This window comes from Pithys albifrons, chromosome 8, assembly GCF_047495875.1.
Source record: "Pithys albifrons albifrons isolate INPA30051 chromosome 8, PitAlb_v1, whole genome shotgun sequence".
NCBI lineage: Eukaryota > Metazoa > Chordata > Aves > Passeriformes > Thamnophilidae > Pithys > Pithys albifrons.
In genome coordinates this window covers 10,174,704-10,197,829 of record NC_092465.1, presented here as the reverse complement: position 1 = coordinate 10,197,829, position 23,126 = coordinate 10,174,704, and the positions used below count along the sequence as shown (strand labels likewise).

General features: G+C 42.7%; 1 protein-coding gene across 1 annotated transcript; it reads right to left on the bottom strand.

Moving 5' to 3' along the window:
* Positions 1–9,809: 9,809 nt before the first annotated feature.
* Positions 9,810–22,717, bottom strand: MUC13 (mucin 13, cell surface associated). The gene is made up of 11 exons (XM_071562354.1): positions 22,658–22,717; positions 21,132–21,251; positions 19,834–19,940; positions 19,261–19,319; positions 17,693–17,844; positions 16,203–16,328; positions 14,943–15,054; positions 13,828–13,865; positions 13,083–13,170; positions 11,941–12,148; positions 9,810–10,668 (listed from the first exon to the last, which is right to left on the bottom strand). The coding sequence occupies exons 1-11, from the start codon at positions 22,677–22,679 to the stop codon at positions 10,618–10,620; spliced, it is 1,083 nt and encodes a 360-aa protein (XP_071418455.1). The 5' UTR covers positions 22,680–22,717; the 3' UTR covers positions 9,810–10,617.
* Between the last annotated feature and the right edge of the window lie 409 nt (positions 22,718–23,126).

Sequence of the window (23,126 nt, the reverse complement as noted above, 5' to 3'; positions counted from 1 at the left end):
ACAATAAGGTGCATGCTGTCCCCCTGTATTAATAGTAAAATTAATACTGGCTATCTTGGCACTGACCTGTAAATACAAGATATGGTGTGCAGGGACTTCAAAGCAGGTTGTTCCTCTGTGATATATTTGTACTATTCCTGTAAAAAGAAAGAAAATTTAGTACTTGTCTTGCACTTGCAAGAGATAAAGTACCCAATATGAGTCTTACTGCCCAGAGAAGCCTCATGTAGACATAGAAGTCCCTACTCAGGTCTTCTGACCTGCCTAAATACCCGGAGACAAAACTACATCTACTAACATCCATGGATAGGCTCATGTGTGAGAGCTTTAATCACCCCGGTCATAGGAGCAGGGAAACCCTCATCCCTCTTCCCTGTGCTTGCTATGCTGACCAGGGACTGCTGAGTAAGGGAGCAGATGCACAGGAGCAAGTGATGAATGAGCAAAAGGGGAAAAGGAAAAGCAGTACCATGGGAGAAAGAAACTACTCGGAGGAAAGGAAACCACCTTCCGAGACTCAACTGTGGCATCTCAAGGAGCAGAGAAGTGGGTTTGAGGAAGAAGGCATTGCTTCAGAAGGAATGTATTGCAGCAGGACTGGAGCCAGGCAAGGCGTAGGAGCTCACCAGTCACTGGTTATATTTAGCTGGGCTCAGTCGAGGTCGAGTGCCTGCTCTTGCTTTCTGCAGGCGCCTCTGGCATTGCAACAGGCACATAGTGCTCACTGTGCCCAGGCTGACCTCGTGTGAGCTCTGCTGGTGACAAGAGTGCTGGACCAATGTGTTTTTCTGAAGTCAGGGATGGGGTGGCAATAGATGCCCTAGATCTTTTTCCTGGGATTCCCTTGTTCTGAATAAGGGACTGAGAAAAAAGCTTATAGTGCTGATGTCTTAATGAGATTATTACATTATATACTCATGAGTTTGAGGCATCCCAAGATTCTGGGATGAGAACCAAAAGAAGGGCTTTGTCTCCTGGAGATCATGAAAAGATGGTCTGCAACAAAGGTACCCTTGATTTCCAGGAACAGCCATCATGTCTCCTGTCTAAAAAATGCCATTACTGAGGATCACATAGCCCATGAGACTGAGATCCCTCAGGCTCCTTGAAGCATTTAGGTGCCACAGAGGTCCTTGGACTTGGGTTTTCAGTGTCATTGCACAGTTCTGCAGGAACAGAGAGAGGAAAACCCCAGTCTGGAAAGGCCTGATTTTGGTGCTCCCTTTCTTATCACTTGTATTTTAAAGCTATGATCAAAGTAGGGCATAAACCCCAATGTGTCTGACCTGGGCATGCAATTGCAAGTGATCCAATTGTAAATTGGTTCCTTGACTCATTTATTATCAGTTAAAACAAATAAAATCCTTTATCTGAGATACTTTGGATGTTTTAAAGATAGGTTTTCATTGTCATATTTTCCTTGTGGCAGGAAGGGTAGATAAAAGCATCTGAGTCATGTATAGATGTCTGCCATGGCACTGAAGAGGTTCTAGATTTTCACTGATGACTCTCCTTTCTACACTAGTCCAAGGAAAATGCAAGTCCCAGGCCTCTGCCCAAGGCCACAGCCTGTTTCAGGGTGAAGCTCCAGCTCTGTCTTAATGTTTCACAAAATATTGCCACTATCCTGCAGCACAAGCCTCCAACTTCCTCCCATTTCTGTGTCATAAAGGTTTGCTACCAACTGTAGCAGCTACAACTGGAAGACATATCTTCTGACTGGATATAACTCATTATAGCCCCATTATTTGGTATAATATGCGACTGCAATTATATCAGCTACCATATTTGCCTTAAGTTCAGAAGCCATAGGATCCCAGGCACAGCTCTCTAGTGTGCCAGAAGAATCAGCTAAGACAGCTAAGATTACCCATTTCCCAAAGTCACAGTGAAGGCAGGGATGGCTGGAGGAGGAATCTGGGTGCAGCCTGGCCTTGGGCACCACTGGTACACAGCAGCTCCTGAACATCCCTCAGTTCTTTGCTCCAAGCAGCTCTCCATACAACAAAAGATGGCCAAACTGCAAGCCAGGTGATGAAAAAGCTGGACTGATTTATCCTTTTAATAAAAATGAGTTTGGGGGGAGCTAGGGTCAGGCTGGGGTGTAGAATCAGAGACATGAAACACAAGGCAAAGTCGTTTGAATCCTGGAAACCTCCACTGTGTTATAAACAGTTCTTGTATTAGGAAAACACTTTCTTTTCAAGTCCTCACCATGCTTTTTGCTGGGTTCTCCTGGCTGTGCCATAGTGGGAAGCAGGAATGCAGAAGCACAGACTGTGGGCACCCTGCAACTTTGGTGTCCCCATGTTGCCTCATCTTGCAAATCAGCCCACAGAGCTGGCTGATGGGGTTTGCACCACCATGGAAAAAGTTTGCCTCCTGCTTTTTCCGAGGAAGCTGTAAAAAAAAATACAATTCACACAAAATCCATGTCAGTAATAGGCAACTACCACATGCCAAAAATTACAGGCACAAATACAATCCTGTTTCTATTCTCTGGCTAAAGATGTAGCCCGTGTTACTGCTGCCTGCCATAAAAATAGATATAAAAATATCTATCTATTTTTACCATGTAAGGACCAAACTCTGTTCTCAGATACTCAACAGCAACACTGCTGCTCCTGACCTGCTGAAAAGCAGCATTGCAACACTGCTGGTCAGCAGAGGACAAACGCCTAAAGTTTTCTTGCCGAGTTTTAACCCTCTCCTGCACTAAAAAGGGCAGAGTTCAGAGCAAATCTCTGGGCAAGTCCATGCCTGAAGCTGCTGGGCTTGAAAGTGAGGGAGGTCCATGGGGGGAGATTTTCCTCATGCCTCTAAGGAGCATGAACTTCAGTCCTTCAGACAATGATGATGAAGCCAGATGAAACATGGCAAGTTTTGGTGTTCCTCCAGCCTCCAGAGTAGGCCTGGAGGGCACTTGTCTACCTGAGTGGCTATTTTCAGGAGGTGTTCACTGATGTGCTGAACTGAACTGGGGGATGGACACCTCCAAAAAATATGCCACAATCCCTGGAGCTAAGGACTGTGCCATCAAAGGGACAGATGTGGGGATGCACAAGGCTGTGACGCAGGAAAGGCTTAAAAATTAGCAGCTCCATGGAAACCTGCCTGTGGTATCCGTTAATAGTTAACTCCAATTAAAATGTGCTTATTCAAAGGTTTTGCCTTTGGTGTGCCCTATCCTGCAACTGCAAAGAGCCAGCTCCATCTTGTGGCCAGGGACTCTGCCTGGTTGCAAAGAGGAAGGAGCAGGAGGAGGGCTTGATATGCTCAAGATCTGTCCCCACCACCCTGCGCAGTGTAATCAGAAATATTCTCTCTTCCTGCACATCTTGCCTCGGATAAACTGGTCCTACTTTGGTTTAGCTCTCTGGGAGAGCCGCAAAAGCCAGCAGTATTTACTGCACACATCTAGCAGAAGGTTTTTTATTAATGGAGAGCCCAAAGAGATTCCCTTTGTGTGCCTACATGTAAGTGGAATATCATTAAATATGATTTAAAATGTTAGCAGAGAGAGCCAGATAGGCTTGGCTCTACTCAAATTTCTGGCAAAATTCCCACTGAATGGAGTGAAAACCCCAGTCCTAAGCACCTGCGTAAGCAGAGTGCTCTGGAGGTACAAATGGTTTTCCAAGGAGGTCACCTGGGTCTGTACAGTTTGGACCTTCCAAAGCCCCATGCAGCTTTTTTAAAATCTCAGTTGACAATTGGCTATTTAATCACTACCTGAAATAAATCACTGGACTCTGGTATTTTGCTTGTTTTTCTGGCAAGCAGTTTTTGCCCAGCATGAGCTTGCTGCAAAATCTGTTCACACCAAACTTGGAAGGACAAAACAGTTGAGAAATGCTCAAGAGTCTACAAGGAAAGACCTTGCTTTGAAAAGAATAATATCATACTGTTACACATGTGCAACACAAGCCCTGTTTCATTTATAGGAATGATATACAGGCCTAGGTCCACAATTCCTCCCCGGAGACCCCTGTTCCCATTAATGTCAGTGCAAGTTAGACACCAAAATACCTGCCTGGACTTGAACCCTGCTTCACACTAATTTAAACATTCCTCTGCTTGAGAGGGGATCAAGAACCTTAGCACTATAATGACCTCTTGAATTCATTGACTGTTCCAGATATGAAACATTTCTTTTTTTTAACTTTAGACTGATTTACCCTATTAAAGGATCTCTATGAATAAAAGACTGCAGAAAGCACCTTTTTTCCCCCAAAGCTTCATTCATGCAGCAGACTTTGTCTCCCCAGCTACATCTGGACATCAGGGACAGGCAGCAATGCCACTGGCCAGGGTCTAAGGGGGCTCTCTCAGGAGGGTTAAGGACTACCCTTGCCCTCCCACCCACTAAAATGTGATGTACGTTACTCTGGGAAGCTGTTAATGTCATTTCCAAAAACTGACTGCCAAGCAATGATCAAACTGAGAAAACAGCTGGGACAAATACCCCTCAGGGTGCTACCTGTGTATTAGTGTTTCAGAAGAGGAAAAAAAAAAGAAGAAAATGCTTGGTTGCCATAGATGCCCACCAAAAACATTGTTGGCCCCTCCACCTCCCAGTGCCCTAGTTTCCTTTTCCACTTTATCTGGCCCTGCAAGTCTCCCAGCTCTCCTGAAGAAATTTCTGCTGTGTTTGTGCCACCAGCTGGGCAGATATTTTCTCTCTCACCCCCACAATATTGCTCACCTTAGCAGGTGCTGTGCGGGACACTGACTGGGATTTGGAGAAATTGTTCAGGGAATTGGAAACAGAGAAGCAGGTGAGGCACAGCTCCTTCATAGGCTGTTTTGCTTCCACCAGGAGAGGGAGAGTGAGAGCTGTTGGTCTTGTTTTGCTTTTCCTGGAGGAGAAGAATAGACTTTGCTTTCCAGGGATTGCTCTTTGGAGCTTGTGTGTGAAAGGCAGCACCTTCCAGACTCAAAAGCAGGAAGCATTTTGCATTTTTTCAGTCGATTGCTTGTGAAAGTTTTCCTTTGTTTCTTCTATGAGGCTGTTTTTACATAAACAACAGAGCCCCGTGTACAGCACCTTACCCTGCCTCTCCCTGTTTATGAACAGCCTGGGCATGATCAGGGCATACAAGACCCACTATGTACACATGACACCAGCATCACCTTTCAGCCTGTGCTGAGTTGAATGAAGCAGGGCAATGGATTCAGAAAGTGAGAAATGTCCCTCTGGCCCAGGTTGTCCATCCAGTCCCAGGCTCTGCTCCAGAGACTGCAACATGAGAGCTGTCCTGGGAACTCAGTCCCTTTTACAGCCCTTTCCTCCAGCATCCCTGCTTTCTCATCTTGTTGTTAGGGAACACATCTATCCCAGGCATTTGAATTCTTGAATTTGTCTAATCTCTTCTGGAATCTGCAGATACAGAATCCACAACATCCTATGACAGCACATTCACAGTTTTGTGTACTCCCAAATTTTGGTGGGTGTTTGACTGCCCTCCCGAATCAATGACTTCAGAGACTCATCAGTGACAGCTCAATGCCTCTCAGTGAGTCTGTAGGGTGTGATGGGCTGGCTGTGCCTGGGAACACAGCTGGGTACGGCAGCCCCTGCATCTGCACTACTGGGCTGTGCTGCTCCTTTGGGTCCCCAGGACCAGTGCTCCCTGGTCCTTGTCACTTATTAACAACTTTTTCTATTTGACCTTATCCCTTCTATTACCTAGTTACTTGACTTACTTATAGCTCTTTACACTATATTACCATTGTACTTCTGATTGGTCTATCTCCTCCAGCTGATCTACTGCAGACTGGCAGATGTGGGAAGTTCCCCAACAGCTTCAGCTGTAAAAGTAGCCACAAAGGTTTTACTGACCTTCTCTGCTACAGCATAGTCTCCATCTGCTTCTTTTCTACCCTTGTCATCAGCGTTCCCAACAATTTTCTAATTGCCTTTGTGGCTTTGATATATTTAAAGAGCATTGTATCAGCAGCAAGGCAACTTATGGATTCTTATTTTTAGCCCTTTTTCCTCTTTAATTGTTACCCGACATGTTTTATGTGCTTCCCTGTTCTTAGACTGCTTTGGGCTTTTAGGGTTGGGTTTAGGGATTTTTTTTTGACTAGTTGCTGTAAAAATCCGTATGTCTCTTCAGCTCACACCTCAAAACCTGGAAGAGGTCAATTTAATTCTTGTGGAAACCCTTAGTAGGCAAAGCTGCTCCATCCACAAACACTGGACACAAGGCTTTGAAGCAGAGAGCATTATTGTGCTAAAAATAAAAGGCTGAAGGGTGGAAAACTGGAATAAAATAGCAATTGATGACTTTGCATTTGCCAAACTTGACAAATGGCGTTCCTCCTCTCACAAAAGTGGCAGGTAAGGCCCTGCTAGGTTTGTCTCACTTGCCTTGCTGTGGTTTGTGGCCCTGAATGATTGAACCAAAAATTTCAAGCAGGATCCCAAGTTTCTGGGTTTTGTGAAAGTCAAGTCAATCTCCTGAGTCTGGGATGAAGCCAAGGTGGTCTCCCCAAAAACAGCTAGGGACAGTCATGTTCACCATGGCAACTGCCTGAATCTCTTCAGCCTTCACCTGAGTTTCCCTAAACACTCTGCGTACTAGAGGTTTCTGTTGGCAAAGCCATTCCTACCGAGGAGGTGAACACTTCTTGCTGGAGGAGAGGCTGCTTTTCCATTCCTCTATCCCTCTGGTTGGAAGGAGTGTCTATCATTCACTCTGTAAAGAACCAGCCATCAAATTCACAGTACACAAGAAGTGAAAAATCGAACCCCTTGGTCTGCAATAGTGTCTTACCTCCATGGTTTACCCTTATTTATGCCTCCAGCCTGGTGCATCACATGCAGGATCTATGTAAAAAAACAGTCTCATCAGGGAAACAAGGGGTAGTTTTCTGCAAGAGGTAACTGGAAAAAATGCAAAGTCCTTCTTTCTTTCAGGCATGAAAAATGCTGGCTTTCACATGAGGGTTTGGATGCTGGGCTTTGCTGGGAAGTGTGTGGATGCAGAGCTTTAGTCTAAGTTTTGAGGCTGGTTTCAAGTATAAGCAGTGCCAACAGCAGCAGGCCTGATCACCCCCACCCATTCCTACACCACCGTCCCATTACATTCCTGTAGTGCAGCTCCTCTTATGCAGCTTTTCAGACCCAGGTTCTTACCCCCATACAATCCCCAGCACTGTCCCCTTCCCCTCCCATCCCACATTGCTTAAATATGCTTGAGTGTATGCACACAAATGGAGAATGGCATATGACTGAAGCTATCCCAATATCCCCATACAAGTCTGTGTTATAACCAGGCAAACCTCTACCCCAACTCCTTTAGGACTATTTAGTACAACCTGTGCAGATGTGCCAATCAATTATGCTCTCCAGAGTAATTTTTGTTGTAGGATAAAAGTAGGTTGCAGACTTGAGTGAGAGCATCTTTCCACCTCCTCTGCGAGTCAAGTGCCAGCAGAACACCTTGCATCTCAGGGAAGAAGATGAGTGGGAGAACCCAGGACATGAAACAAGTGTGACAGATTCCTGGAGCCTCTCAGCCTGCAGGCATGCCCTCACTCACACAGATGGGTGAAGGTCACACCCTACTCCCTTTTCCATGCCTGTTTGGATTATGAAAGGTGGCCAGCTGAAACAAAGCATGAGCCAAGTGGTAGCAGTCATAAAACACCACAAAGAGCTATTTTCCATTATCACATTTCCCAGCAGAATCACACATTGCTAATAGCCAAACAGAAGTGACATATCTGAGAGTCTGCCCTTTCGGTACAGAATTCCAGTCCAGATAAAATATCTGTAGCAGGCTTTGAAATGCTAAAGAGGAACAGGCTTACAGTAGTATCTGATAGCCCCTCCCCAGCACAGGCTAAATGAGACCTGGTTGCAGCTGCAGAAATTAGCTTTGAATCAGAGCAATGAAAATTCCTATGCAGTTAAATGATACACCTGACTATTTTTGCTGCTTTTATTGTCAATGGCAGCAAATATCTCACTATCACACCCTCAATAAAGTTTTACTGCATTAAAGTTTCGTTTCAGCTGCATTTCCAACCTTTATTGCTTTGCAAAAAGAGATAACACTTAAAGGCCTTTTCACGTACCTCTGTAGTAGGCTACTGTTACTTGTATTTTAAGGATCCTCTGCACTGAGTGGATGGAGCCAGACAATTTACCTCAGTGAAAGACCACAGTGACCCATCCACTGGCCTCTTACTCTTGATATAGAGAAATCTTTTTATCCAACTCCACATAACCCCAATTTCAGTCTGCCATACAAAGAAGGGGAGGAGGAGGCAGTATCCCAGCAAAAACAGCCAGCTGAAAGAAGTCTACAATGAGCTTCATGACTTTTTGCTGGTTCCTGCCTATATCACGTCTGTTTTTTTGTGTCTCATACCATTCAAAGTCCGTACAGTGGAGTTTGCATAGGGTTAACAGAATGCTGCTGACAATAGAACCTTTTCCTGCTGCTGAAAAATCAGAAAAAAGGCGAAAAGGAAAGGATTAAGCAGAAGGAGTAGAAACTGGGAACATCTTCACTGGGTTATGGTGGAGACAGACTAGGCTCAAAGAAAAAGAAGGGGGCATTAGGCATGGAGGGTCTTGCATTATACTGTGAGGGAAGGGAGCTGGTCTCCCTTGCAGAGATTTTTTAGCTGGAGGAAGGATGGGACTCTGTGCCTCTTGCAGTAAGTGTAGGCACCATGCCTTGCTTTGCTCCTCGTGGGTGAGTGGTCTCAGAGGAAAAGCAAAAAAAATAAGGCCAAATCTCTACCATCCTTTGAGTACAGTATCATGAAGAGCTAAATGCAGCTAGTCCTGCTCACATGGAGTAAAGGTCACCTTAAGCATGTTGAGATGCACTTAGGTGGTGGGGCTTGGTTAAAGTCACCAGAACCTGGTCTTCTACAGCCCCTGCCAATGGCAGATACTGTGCAGCCAGATGACAGCAGCAGAGGGGACATGAGTCAACTGAAACTAAAAAACAGTGAAAATCCAGGAAAATAACAGAGACAAAATGACACATTTTCTCACCAGGCTACTTCCGAGAAAACAGGGTCTACCTTCTTTTGCTAGAGAAGTCACACAAGAAAGATTAGGACTGTTTAGTTTCCAGATTTCAACCACTTAACTGGTGAATGGGAGCTGGTTTTGATGATGGAGAGCACTGGAAACGTGCATCTGCATGGACATTCTGGTAACCTCTACAGTCATATACAGTGTTCTCTACCCCTGACCCCCAAACTTGTCACTTAAGCTGAAAGATACTTTTTTTCCCAGCTTTTTAATCAACTGCCATTAGCAGGTGCCATCAAAGTGAGCAGCTTGTCCAGCATTTTCAAAGGAGACCCAGCTGCACTAACTCCCCAGTTCTCATCAAAAGCAACCCCTGAAAATTGGTGCCAGTCTTACAAAAACAAACATTTTAGCTTCATTAAAATTTAATAACAATTCTAATCTGAACCTCTGAAAGCTGAGTGCTGATGTAACCAATCTGTGTCTTCTTGTGTCTAAACTCAGCACAAATTTTAACATAAAAAAGTCCCCAGAGTTGCAAGAAAACCACTTACACCACTGGGGGCAACATAAGGAAGGCTTGGTACTGAGGAAAATGTTTAATAGGAAAAGCTAATCTGTATATATAAAATGCAAACCAGAAATTATAACAGAATTAAAAGATGCTTTATATGAATGTAATCTATAAATATATGTACATGTGTGTGCATATAGATTTTTTATATATATATAAGGAAAAGTTAATGCTAGACAATAGATACTACACACTCAGTAAAATAAGGTAAAATGTGGATTCTTTTACAGATTGATTTATTGACTTTATGTAAGAAATTAGGAAAAAAACCCCAAACACCAACCTTAAAATCATTCAAACATAAAGACTGCAAGAGAAAAAAAATCTAACACTTTCCACAGGAGCTGAGAATGTAAAACCAATACAGTTGTGCAACATGGAGAACAAAAGTGTTTGCTTGGAGATATAGTTTCTTGTCCCTGTTTTGAGAAGGCAGGCTGTGGAAAAGGTCAGACAAGTGCCATTGTCTCATACAACACATGTTAGCAGAGATCTGAGCAGAATACTTTCAGGTAGGAAATACTGAGGGTTTGGGGAGGGTGGGAAAGACTGTACCTGATATGGTAAAGTGAAACAGGTAAAGTTCTAATGAAAACCAGTTTTGATCTGCCCAAAGCCTGAGCTGAAATGGAGTGAGCACAAATACAGGCAGAGCTCTGGTGCTGACATTTTTCAGCATCACACATACTGCCTGAACCATTTTCGAGAAGAACTGAAAAACAACAGGATTAAAATCCTGGTGTCTTTTATACACTCACTCTCTTGTCAATGTACTGGCCTTCTCAAAGAAGTCTAACGCTTATTGGAGCCTGTTAGTTCTTTTAAAAGAAGTCTTCTCTCTGCTACATTTTCCCCTTAATTCAGATTTGTCCGTGATCTCTTTCAAGCCAGGGTTTTCTTATAGAACATCTTGAGAGAATATGGGTTAAGCACTTCATTGTCTCTTCTGCTGAAGTAATTGCATTGGTGAGAGGCTGTGAAACTCTTTGGTCTGACCCAGTGTCCTGGTGGTCATCCATCCTTCTGCTGTTTCAGTCACTTAGTATCTGTTCTGCATCCTAAAGCCCCTAGGCTCCCGCGAAGCTTCATACTACAGAGAATTTAGACAAGAGAAGAAGAGAAATAAGGAGTAGCTCTGGGTCAGAAAGTTCCTTTCTCGGAAGAGTTCAGCATGTAGCACACTGCATGCGAGAGCCCCTTCACCGAGATACACCAGCCCTCAAGGAAAACCAAACAGGCAGATTTGAATCAGTGTAAAGTAGACACCTTTGGAAAGTTAGAAATGCCCAAATCCATGCGAATCTGACCAATCAACTAACTAAATAGATGTTTTTCTTCTCTTAATTGGCAGCTTTTTAAAAGCTGTGTGGGTTTTTTTTTTAAACATCACATATCCGGGTTGCTTCTGTCACAGTTTAGACCTCAATTCTGCAAAACATGTAAATGTATTACAATTAAACAGATTTTCTTCACTAAACAGGGTAGTTTCTTGCACCACAGAGGTAGAGCTAAAATGTCATTTAAACAAGATTTGAACATACAATGTGCTTCTTATTTACTCTATACACTTTGAACCCAGCAAATTAGTCATATCATAGCATACACTTCTCAGGGCCCAGCTTCCTCCACAGCTGCCTTGCAGAATTCAAGGATAAAACAGGCTTTTTTTAGAACACGCCTTCTAGCTGATGATATGCTGCTGCTGACCAGGCTAACCTGGGCTACAGCAGTGCAAAAGCTGTGCTATCTTCCCAATGGCACTTCACACTTTACCCCTCTGCAGTGCTGCAGCAGCTGCAGAGGCTCTTGCTATGAAGGAGGCAGGGGCAGCACAGTTTGGAAGGACACCCACCCTCTGGGCAGCTGTCCCAGCTTAAGCTGTCTGTAAATCTTGCATGAGGCTGCAGCTGGGAAGTGCAACTGCTGCACCTACCAGCTCCACAGCTGGCTTAAAAGAAGCACAGGTGGTAACAGCCTGTGATGCTTGCAGGCACACCTGTGCTGAGGGATGTTTGGTCAGTGCAGTGAAATATTCTATGACCCAGACCCCTGGGCAGCCATGTTGTTGCTCTGACCCTTGCTTTTCACATATCCCTCCTGTGACTCAAGGATGACTACTGAAACTTCAGAGAGATCTTTATAAGTTGAGTACTGTTCTCTGTATTAAGGAAGAGTTTTGCAGCTGCAACTACTGTTGTTTGCATGTCTTTCTATCACTTTGGCCTTCTAGATTGAGGGAGGATGGACAGAGTGAAGTTTAGGTTCCAGCAGTGTCTGTAGCCCACAACACAGCACTCCTCATCAAACTCACTGTCTAGACCCTTCACCATGCAATTCCTACAGGTCTATGTGAAACACTTACCAAATCATCGTAATCCCTCCCCGAAAAATGTCCTCTGTTTGTGGAACGCATATCATATGGGTTGTTTGGCTGATAACCTGGGTTTGCATGGCCAGAAGTTGTCTGGACTCTGGGGAACAACATGCTCGGTCTATCATCAGAGATATCTGTGTCGGAATATCCTGATTTTAACAGGTTCTTCTTCTCTGGATTTTGTTTGTGTTTGACCCTTCAGAGAAAGTGAAAGAACAAAGGAGGTTTTAAAAGACCATTTAGAGTGCCTTATTTAATGAGAACGTCAAACTCATTGAGTTGCCCACTCCCACCTTATTTTGAATTCTCAGTCCTGTTCTGAAACATGCAACTGATTTTTATAGCATACCTACTGCAAACCCCTTGTTATCATAGGAGAGTCAGAGGGGGACTTTAGCCTCTTTCAGCTAGTTCCCAGAGTAAAAGAGTTTATTTCAACCACCACTAGCTCTAACTGACTATCGAGAGGAAGAGATGAGGCATTCATTAGATTCAGTTAAGAAAAGTTGCCCTCATGCCTGGGCACATACACTTGGCACTAGCTTGTGCCCCTGCTGGAGAACAGTCTGCTGTGGGTGGTCTTGTAGGGCAGTACTGAGAGCAAAGGCAGAGGAGCTGCTTGAATATTTATTGTGTGGAGAGAAATGAGGAGGTGCAACTGCAAACACAGGTTTGCCAGAACACCAGGAATGGCAAGCTTTACAGAGATGCTTAGCTGAAAATGACTCCTGTATTGAGCTGAAAGGGCCATGCCAGGCCTTGAGCTGAAGTCCTGGCAGGGAAAGCTGAAGAGTCTGAATTTAGGTCATACAGTCTCCTGATATCAGCATCCTTCTTCACCCTCATCCAGATGCCATATCAGTAGTGGCTAGGGCAGGATTACAACTAATGGATCAGATGTGTATTTTGAAGATTTGACTTAAGCTTTCATAGTTGAATTCACAGCAGGAAAATAAATACTTCTTGGAAGAGTTCATAGGTAGGAGCAAATTGTACTGACTATGTGGCTTAAATGAACGACTGCCCAACTAGGCAGCAACCACATTCACAGCCCTGCCTCTCTCTAAATTTCTACTTAGTTCTCTATGAATGTGCAGCAGTGCAGCTTCAATTACAAGAAATACTCTTACCTTGTTGAAACAACAGAGACTGCTATCACTAAAGCCAGGATAGTGGCTCCAAACACTGAGCCTACTATAATAAGGATGAGTTCAGTCCCTGGGGAAAACAAAAACAGCAAACAAAAACCATCAATTGAAAACTCATGCTGATTATTGAAAACAAGTTCTGTACCAGGAAGGGAGGGAAGGAAGGGAGGGAAGGAAGGAGGGAAGGAAGGAAGGAGGGAAGGAGGGAAGGAAGGAAGGAGGGAAGGAGGGAAGGAAGGAAGGAAGGAGGGAAAGAGGGAAGGAAGGAAGGAAGGAAGGATGGATGTCATTTATTCCCAGGCTTCTTGTGCTTACAGCTGTCTGTGGACACAAAAAGATATCAGTTGAGGATCTGCATTGCAGACCATCTCTTCTGAATGGCTATTTTGATCACAGCTCAAGTTCCTGATACCATGCACTGAATGTTTTTACACATAGTTATAGCTGAGGGAGAGGACCAACAGTGAGGGTGCAGGTCGCTTAAGCTAATAGTGCTACTGAAATATGTAGTTAAGTATCAAACAGGCTCTTCCCATGTTCTAGGCACGCACATAAGGCATAAGACACATTTCACTACGTTTTATCCCCCTAACATTTTCCTGCTATAAAGGCAGAATGGTGGCATCCCTGAAGGTTGTTAGTCATAATTTTTGTTATTTCAGTCAGATGAAACATTACCAGGTATTTTTCCATGCTATAAATAAAAACCAGAAATTCATGTACTTACTGTCTTCACATTTCTTCCCAGAAAAGCCCACTGGACAACTACAGGAGAGAAAAAAGAAAAATGATAAAGAAAGAAAAGATAATGTCATTAAGCAGATGATCTTTAGGGTCTTTTCTGACCCAAACCATTCTATGATCACAAAACAATAGTATATTTCCCCCTTTAATCAGTAATTTGTCTGCAGGGTGTGTTCATCAACATTTTCCTCTTAATACTGAAGTCTTTACTTTCACTTGAGTAAAACAGTCTGAGATTTTCGGAATGATTGGTAATCTGAGCACTCAAAATTTCAGGTTCTCAGTCTGAAAAATGTTAAAACGACCTAATTTTTCTAATGAACTAATCTCTGCACCTCTGAGCCACTTGGAATTGCCACACACTTTATCAAAAGCATCAATATAAGGTCTGTAAGGACTGGCAACTCTGTATCTTTCTCCCATACTAGTTTCTTATATATAAAATGTATCAAATTTATGGCAAGAACTGTTCAGTGTGCAGCAGCAATTACTATGGAAAGAGCTGAATTAATAGAGAAATGGGGATACGGTCCCTCTGCTTATGCACCAGAGCAGAGCACAACCAGTCACTTACTCAGCTTCACCAGCAAACACCACCGTTCAGCTCTGCTCCTGAGCTGACAGAAATACCCTCAGAGAGAAAGCCAAGATGAAGTCACAGGCCTGAAAGTTATCAGGAAATAGTCCCCACTGATATCAGTGGAAAAATTCCAGGGATTTGATGCAAGTCTTGCTCTAATGCCTGTTGCTTACTAAACACTTCAGCATACCCGTTCCCACGGTTCAGTTACTCTGGAGGAGCAGTTTGTGTTTATGCAGTGAAGTAGCTTATCCTCATCACTGACTCATGGGTGACCCTGGACCTCCTTGGCTTTCCTCTGAGGCATTATGAGTGCACACAAAAGAGTAATGCCAAGCAGTAAAAATGCCGTGACTTGTGACACCATGGGAATTACTCCACCTGCTAACCACCTCAGGCACCTCTCTCACTCACATAGCTGCAGTCTGTTCTTCTAGTTGCGTCTGACCCCATGCTGGATGTTCTTCCCCCCATCCTTGCCTAGAACACAGGAATGCAATAAAAAGCTGAATACTCACGGTACGCATTGTCCATCCTTATCTTCAAAGTTATTCATGCAATCACACGTTGGAACCCCTCGTTCTATTGCACAGTACTTATTTGCTTCTGGAGAACAGTCCTTGCTGCAAACTGTATTTTCAGGGGAAAAAAATATGAGTTAATTGAAGATAGACCCCTAAAATCAAGATAGCCCGAACACCCCTTTTTTTTATTGCACTGAAAACACACGCAACTCTTTCATTCTTCAAAGTACCAGAATGGCTTTTTTAGGACTATATCTGTGTAGAACAGAAACTGAAATACCAAAGCACAAAATCAGAAGTAAATGGGCTTTGTTTAAACTATTCAGCTTCATAAAAAAGGAATTCTGTCTAGGCTGCATCTTACACAGACAAACAATGACCTGCAATTTGATCTCACAGCAGATAGTTTGTATTGCAACTGATTTAAAACTGGATCAGGTTTAGACAAGTTAGGAGCCAAAAAGGCCTCCACTGAATCACATCTCACTGAGTTTTATTATGGCCAGATTTCATGATTTTACCATGGGTGTTTGAAACATTTGTTGTTTTTCTTAAAATCTCATATCTTAGACTTTTTTTTCCCTTTCTGTAGTGTAAAAATTTTAGTTTCCATAAGAAAAAAATAAGGTATGTCTCAGGACTTTGGACAATAGCTAAAAATATAAACAGAGCACTCATTAAAACATTCAAAACCATAAAGAAAATAAACCCCAACAACTGGCAATTCCTAAAAATCACAGAAATCATCCTTCCCACAAAAACCTGTCTAAATCCCAGTAACACAAACCAAGAACTATGAACAAGGAACAGAGCTTTAACAGGTCATTGTAGTGTATCACAAAACTTCTAGTTCTGTCAGCATTCTCATAGCTGCCTTCAGGTAGCATGCAGAATTTATTCCCAAAATATGTTCTAGCAGAGAAGGCTGTGAATATACAATTCAGTTTGTACCATCCTTTACCTAGTTCATTTTAAGTTTTTACCAAGAGTCTAACAATGCATTTAAAGAATGGCCCACTCACTGGTTTCAGTGATGATTTTATCAAGCTTTAGTAGTTTATTCTACTGGAATAGAATTATGCGTGTGTTCAAAGTGAAATATGAGAACGTGTTTCTATGGATTTCTTAATGAAACACACATTCCCTGATTTTTAGAGGCCAGCACATTTGCACAGCACCCTTTTCAAAACAGGACTGAGACAGGGAACAAGCAGGTCAGTCTTTCAGGAATAGACAAAGTAGCAAGGTTCTTACCTAAACAAGAATAATCATTCCATTCTGTCTTCTCTAAACCAGATTTGCATTTGCATTCTGGAACCATGTCTCCTACACACTCTGTGGTTTGAGGATCACATGGAAACACATCACAAGGCTTTGCCACTTTAAAAGAAAAACAGGGAGCAAACCTGAGTATTAATAATATTTCATAGAAACTAGTGCACTTGCTTAGTAAATCATAAATCAATTATTCAGTAATGCTAAAGAAAAAAATCGTAAGTTCTTTTGCTGGAATATCAATACTGCAGAATTTTGAACCAGCCCTTTCTTTTCCCTTGCTCTTTAAGGTCCTGTTTCCATCATACCTTCTGACCTTCTCTTTCTGAGCCTCCTACAACTGCCTCCAAACCTTCCTGGCAACAAATCTACGAAAAGGGAAATTCTACCCATAAATTCATAGTCTGAGCACTGACTTTCTGACTCACCTTAAAAAAAAAAACAAAAAACCCAAAACAAACGAAAACCCAAAACAACAACAACAAAAAAAAAAAAAAACCAAACAGAAAAAAACCATCACTATTCCCTTAGTTTTTTCCTCAACTGAACTCTGAGTCCCAGATCCCATACAATTCTACACAGGTCTAAACATTTATGGGCAAGCAGCTTCATTTCATGAGCAGTATTAGTATCCTGTTTGACCAACACGTTGCTCTTTAAATCTATGTCCCAGTGGTGGGAAGGGTTTAAAAACCTCTGTGCATGGCACATATTAGAGGGATGTGCTGGTGCTTTGCAAGTTCTCAGTTTTCTTATATTTCCACCTCACATTTAGTACCAGCACACAGGAAATATCATGAGTGAGGTGGATACGGTCACCTCCACAGACCAAGCTCAGGCTGTAAGCCATGAAATAGACTCTTAATTATTAGCTACGTTTTTGAGGAAGCTGGTTTCAAAATAGGAATATATTAAAAAAAAAAAAAAAAGGAGAGAGAGAAAAATCTGTATTTTGTTTAGGAAATCATTCTCCAAGTATTACAATTTTAGTAATGAGAGACTTTACTGGTTTAGATCAATGAATTATTTAGCTCAGTAGCTAATGAGTGAGGCCTTGTTTCAGTTACCATAGCTAATTACAGAAGAAGACTAAACAGAGTTTCATCATATTTTCCAGTAAAGTACTGGCTTATTCTCAGAAGCACAATATATGTCTATATATTTTATCCTGATTTTTCCCACCACTTAGCACATAGCAAGTCAAAATCACTGTGCCATTGTTTACTTGGGAATAAGTATTTTCCTTCTCTTCTTTACACAGAAAGTAGGAAACCTTAATAAAACAAAAAAGCCTAGCACTGACTGGTTGAATTTTCAAAATTACACAAGATCAAGCACTAAGCTCCTTAAAAACAATAAGGCTTATGCTTTGATGGGCTTTTATGTACACAGAAATCCTCCAACCAGGTCTGAAGATAGAAACCTCTGTTTCTGCTGATTATTTGCTTTCACAGTAAGGAGTTACATACCTTTGTAAGAAGAGATATAGGTATTTTCACTTTTGTTTATTGCCATTTCTACTGCAGAAGAAACTGTGACATTGGTTGCATTTGAGTTCTCCAGAAACAGGTTTGTCACTGTTACTCTTATTTGAGAAACACTTCTGCTTTCTTTCAGAGACCTGAAAAGTGCAGATGGTACCATTTTAAAGTTTCATATAATCCATATGGTTAGCAAGGTGGATGCAAAGGCAAGATAAATTTTATGCCACATCTCCCTCTCCCCCACTACATTCTTTCTTCTCATAATGTAGGTAATGGCCAAGACATCTGAAAATGTGTTTAAGTCTAGCTTAGGAATACGTTAATAGCCATCTTTCCAGTAGATCCAGATATAAATAGGTACCTATTGTATTAAATACTAACAACGTTGTTCCTTTGTGTGCTATTGACACACAGCTCATGTTTTTTAACTGAGCTAATCTCAAGTCAGCTGCAGTGTGGAGGACCTCATCTGTTAAGCTCTAACTTTCACATGCTTGCATCAGCCTATGGTGTCATCCAGGTATGATGTGGAGAACCCATCCTGAAGCATGGTGAGCATAACTCAGGGGAGGACTGCAATGAATTTGAAAGGGTCTGTTTGCAATAGAGAGGTGTCTGTGCCAACTGCACTCTAGTTGGATTGTGTTCAGCTGGACAGCAGCCTCCTTGGAGGTGAGGTGGAGAACAGCAGTGACTACCCTGTTCTTCAGTAAAACTACATGCTGCTGGGATATGCACACAAATATCTTTAAGTGTCAGACTGCTGTAGTACCTTGAGAAGTTACTGTGCCCCATGTGTTTGTCACAACTGCTCTGGTGGAATTTACCACCCTCACAACTGCTGGAACAACTCTCTGCTTAACTGCTTAATCCATGGGGTTCACTGAAAGGCATTATACTGCTGTGTGTGCTATCATGGCAGGTTTTCCTTGATGTGAGTTAGGAACCACTCACTGAGAAGCTGGCAGAGCTCTGGAGACAGTAACATCTAACAGATGGGGATGGGAAGAGAGGAACATCTCACAGTGTCCACCTAGACCAGCAAAGGACCTGTTTCCACAGCTGCAGTCACCACAGCTCATTCAATAACATTTTTGCTCAACCTACCATCAGGAGAGAGCAACAAATTCCCAGTAAGATGCATTCTGTATGCTCTCTGTAATGACAGTGTTTCTTAAATTTAACTGGGACTCTGAGTTGGATCACTAAGTGATCATAGGAACCTCAGAGTTAACTATTACAATTTCAGGCATGTCAGATATCACAGGAGACTGCTAGTTATAGCATAGTGCTATATCCTACATGGGGCCAAAAGTGGGACACCCGCTGCAGAGCTGTCTCAGCCAGCCCATTTCAGAGACATACTGGGGAAAAAATGGTACCAGCATCCCAGAAACTTTAAAAGTATGAAAAGAATGTCCTCCCTTAAGGGGAAGCATTCTGAACTGAACTCATCTTTATTCTTTATTGACCTGACTATTCACTGGGCAACAGATTAAAATGAGGGGTGTGGGAAGCATGTACTGTGCAAAAAAACAAACTGACAAACTTACTGAATTTCCTTGATGACAGTATCTTTGTAGCCATATAAACCTTCCAGGGCCTTTTGAAACTATAAAAGAGAAATGAATTGTGGTTAAAAGCAAGCAGAAACATAGACCAAAATCACATGAACCACAGAGGCTTCAGCTGTAAAGTTTTAATCTAGAACAGGCTACTATAGGCACAAATAAAGCAAGCTCATCAGTTGCATCCACCAGGGAAGATATTGCAGAAGAGGAGTAGTGGGGTGGTGCTGTAGAATGTGGGAGAACAGGGAATATGGGAGAGGAGTGGAGGGATGGAGAATGAACGTCAGGCAGTGCATTAGGATTGACTGGCTGGATAGCTATAGATACTCTTGCAAACTCATTGCGAAGAAGGGTGTCTCCATGGTACCAACCTATGTTCAAGTAGAGGGAAGAGGGAGAAGTAGGCATCCTTACAGATGGCACATGTCCCTAAGATGCAGTGAAGCGGGATCATAAGGGTTTGATCTTGTGGGGAGAAGCACAGCACTGGTGAAAATACTGGGAGTGGAACAGGGTCACTAGAAATATACAGAAAAAAGCAACATTGTCACTTACAAATTGTGATACTTTGATGAACACATCTTCATACTCCGTGGAATTTACAATTTCAACATTATCACTGTAATTTCCTCTTACGGTAATGAATCCTGGGAATGCTTTCCCTGGAATGAGAACAGAGAATGTAAGTTAGAAAGCATTCAAAAAAGTTGGGCATCACCTTGAGAGTTCTCCAGCTTTTGGAGATGGGGAAATACAATGCAGAAAACAACCAGTGCTATTTTTCATATACTAGAGGGATCAGTAGAGGACAAATGTTTGCACAGTCAATTCAGTTACAGTGGGGGATGTACTCTAGCTACGTGGGAAGAAGACAGGATCCTGGGCTCAACCAAATTCTCCTGATTATGAAACTGAATAATGATAACCTGTCAGCATGTCCTGAAGTTAAAAGACTCTCAGTAAGGTGTTACAGCATTTAGAGAAGAAATAAGTATATTAAGGATACAAAATTTGCAGCTACTAAGCAGCTAACACAATTCATCATATTATAGAAAGTGACTCCTATCAGCCTGCTTCTTAGGCCTCACAAGTAAATTTGAGAATCTTGCTTGCTGCCACTTTAAATAAGAAGCCCAATTTCCTCACACACTTGGCCTTCAGCAGCATCTCAGACATGCACTTCAACAGGACTGGGATGAGTGTTTAGCAATGGGGAAAATCAGTCTGGTTGTTCTGAGGTCTTAATGAGTTTGGACCTTTTTAAATCCTGGCAACTGATATTGATGTCAGGGTGACACCTGCATTTTTTTCCTGATTTTCACTCATTTCAATCTCCAGCATCCATGTGATGTCATGGATAGGCTTCGGAACTAAGATTTGGGAGGGGCTCTCCCCACGTGGGTGTGTCCTTCGAGCCTGCGCAGTGGATTTTTTAGGTGAGGCACAGCGTGCGTGAAACTGACTCTACTCTTTAACTCCTAAAGTTCATCTGCCACGGCCGAGCGAGCTTGGACGGTGACAGTGATGTCCTCAGGACTGGAACCTACAGCCCCCGGTACTCCCAGATCTCCCATCCAAGTACTAACCGGGGCTGACCCTGCTCAGCTTCCGAGATCGGATGGGATCAGGTGTCAGGGTGGCACCCATGACAGAGACCTTAACCTCTTTGACTGTCACTGTGAGATAACAATCTAGGTCATTGTAACAGTGGCTGTCTGCAAAACAAGGAATTGCTCAGCAGTCACTTTCCCAGACTGAATATGTTTCCAGTTATAACAAGAAAAACAGGGATATGGAAAGAAAAATTCACCTGAGCAGGTAACTAGAAACATAGACGCCCTTCTGAAACTCACCTTTGTAACAGTTGTCATTGCTAAAGTAGTACCCATATTTGCACTGGCAGGTGTAATTGCTATTTAAAGAAACACATTGAGCAAAATTTTGTCCACAAGGGTCTGGAATGCAGAAGTTCTCTGATAGAAAGATGAAAGATATTGACTTTAGTATTTCTATGAAATTGCAATAGCCACTTCATATATCAAGTAATTAATATATTAAATAGTTCATATGTACTACCAGGTATGATTTAGAGAGTATAAATGCAGTTACAGAGCATGCAGCTGTATCTTGCTTGCTTAATGTCTGTATAGTAACTGTTTTCCCTATACAATTCAGTCAAATATCACAGTGAGGACATGGAGTATGACTGAATTTCATCATCTGTCATATTGAGCATTCACAATTCAACTCTACTTATACAACTAAAACAAAATCAAACAAAGAAAGTATATCAAGTGTTGCCAAAATCAGTGACTGTTAGAAAAAGGCAGACTACAATAGCCTATATGTCTTTAATCCTGCACTACTACATACTTGGCTTATTATGACATAGTGTCATGGAAGGGTCCTTTACTGCAGAGACATTAATGAAATGAGAACTCCAACGTTCACCATCATAGTATATTTTCTCTGAGTAATTATATATTCTGTAAAGATTTTAGATTAGGTATTTTATATCTATCAGTAATATAAATGGTTAACAAATAATTAAAAGTTATATTTCAATATAAGTTATACATAAGACAGTAATTACAGTTCACTTCAAAGACAGCAAATTCTGCTTTTCACCCTGCCGGGTCTCCTTTCCTTAACTCCATAGGTACATTCTCATAGATGAGACATTCTTTGTGCAATGGGGAAGGAAATGGTTATTCTTATTCATCCCTCAAAAAGGAAACCATTAAGTGAAGTTGCAATGCCATAGGGTTGATATCCACATATTGTTTTAAGAAAACCTAGAGAAGCCAATTTTTTTTCCTGATAGAAGGAATCCCAAGCAGAAAGCAGTAAAACTTATGAAATCATCCAAACAAATTTGACTTCCAGCAATGGCCAGCAGGTGAGAGTGGCGGGAGGACATAGCATGAAATGGGGACATATTTTCTACTGAAGAAAGCCCTAATTTGATGCGGCATAGTGGGGTATGAAGAACTCCGGAGAGGGAAACATACACAGTTCCCTAGACACAGTTATTCGGCTCAGTACCGTGCCGATGTGTGCCCCAACTCCTTCACTGCCTGTACTCCAACCAACATCAGCCACAGCTGATCAGGACCTAATCAGAGGATACAATAGATATATCCCTATAGGGATCCCCTTATATCCCAGCCTCATATGGAAAGGCAAGGCACAAAACAGGAAAACAACAGCCTCCATATTCCCAGCCTTGATCTGGGCACCTTAGTCTCAACAGGGTGAGGACCTTGGGGAACCCTGGGCACAGGATCTCATCCCTCTCTGGGGACACTACTGAGTTCCCTGGTATATTGGTACTTCAGTCTGTCCCCAGAAGGGGCTACCTGAAGGAATTCCGCCTCACCTGGAGGTTTTGAGGTTGTCATCGGTGGCGTGGCAGAAGGTTCTATAGGTCCAGTAGTGGGTTCTGATGAAGAGAAAAGAAGAAACATAGCAGCACTGCTTAACATTGTTTGTTGGAAAAGCCTTGGACAACTCTGTGCAGGCAGGACAAAGCCTGGGCACATGAGTGATGGAGGACCCAGGTGGGGCTCACGGAGCCAAGGCCCTGAACGGCCTTGCCCTGCCTTTGGACTCTCCCTGGCTGTGATGCCTGTGCCATCTGATATGTCCATGATTCCTTATTCCCCAAGACCCAGGGCCTGAGCATGTCCTACACAGGCAGTGTACTGTTCCCAGCGTAGCTGTGCTCTCTGGCCACAGCTGCCTCGGCCACAGCAGGCTCAGCTCTAGGCACACACGTGTCTCCCTGCAGGAAAGCTCCCTCCACCTTCTACAAGGAAGCAGTACACAGCCAGGAGTGCCTGTCACAA

What these genes read in the sequence shown, in the direction of transcription:
- MUC13 (XM_071562354.1), bottom strand. Translation starts at nt 22,679, where the DNA reads ATGACAACCTCAAAACCTCCAG. An exon ending in AAGGATGGACAATGCGTACC is followed by an intron (nt 13,866 to 14,942) that starts GTGAGTATTCAG and finishes TCTCTCCTGTAG; the next exon opens with TTGTCCAGTGGGCTTTTCTG. An exon ending in GTCTCTGTTGTTTCAACAAG is followed by an intron (nt 12,149 to 13,082) that starts GTAAGAGTATTT and finishes CTTTCTCTGAAG; the next exon opens with GGTCAAACACAAACAAAATC.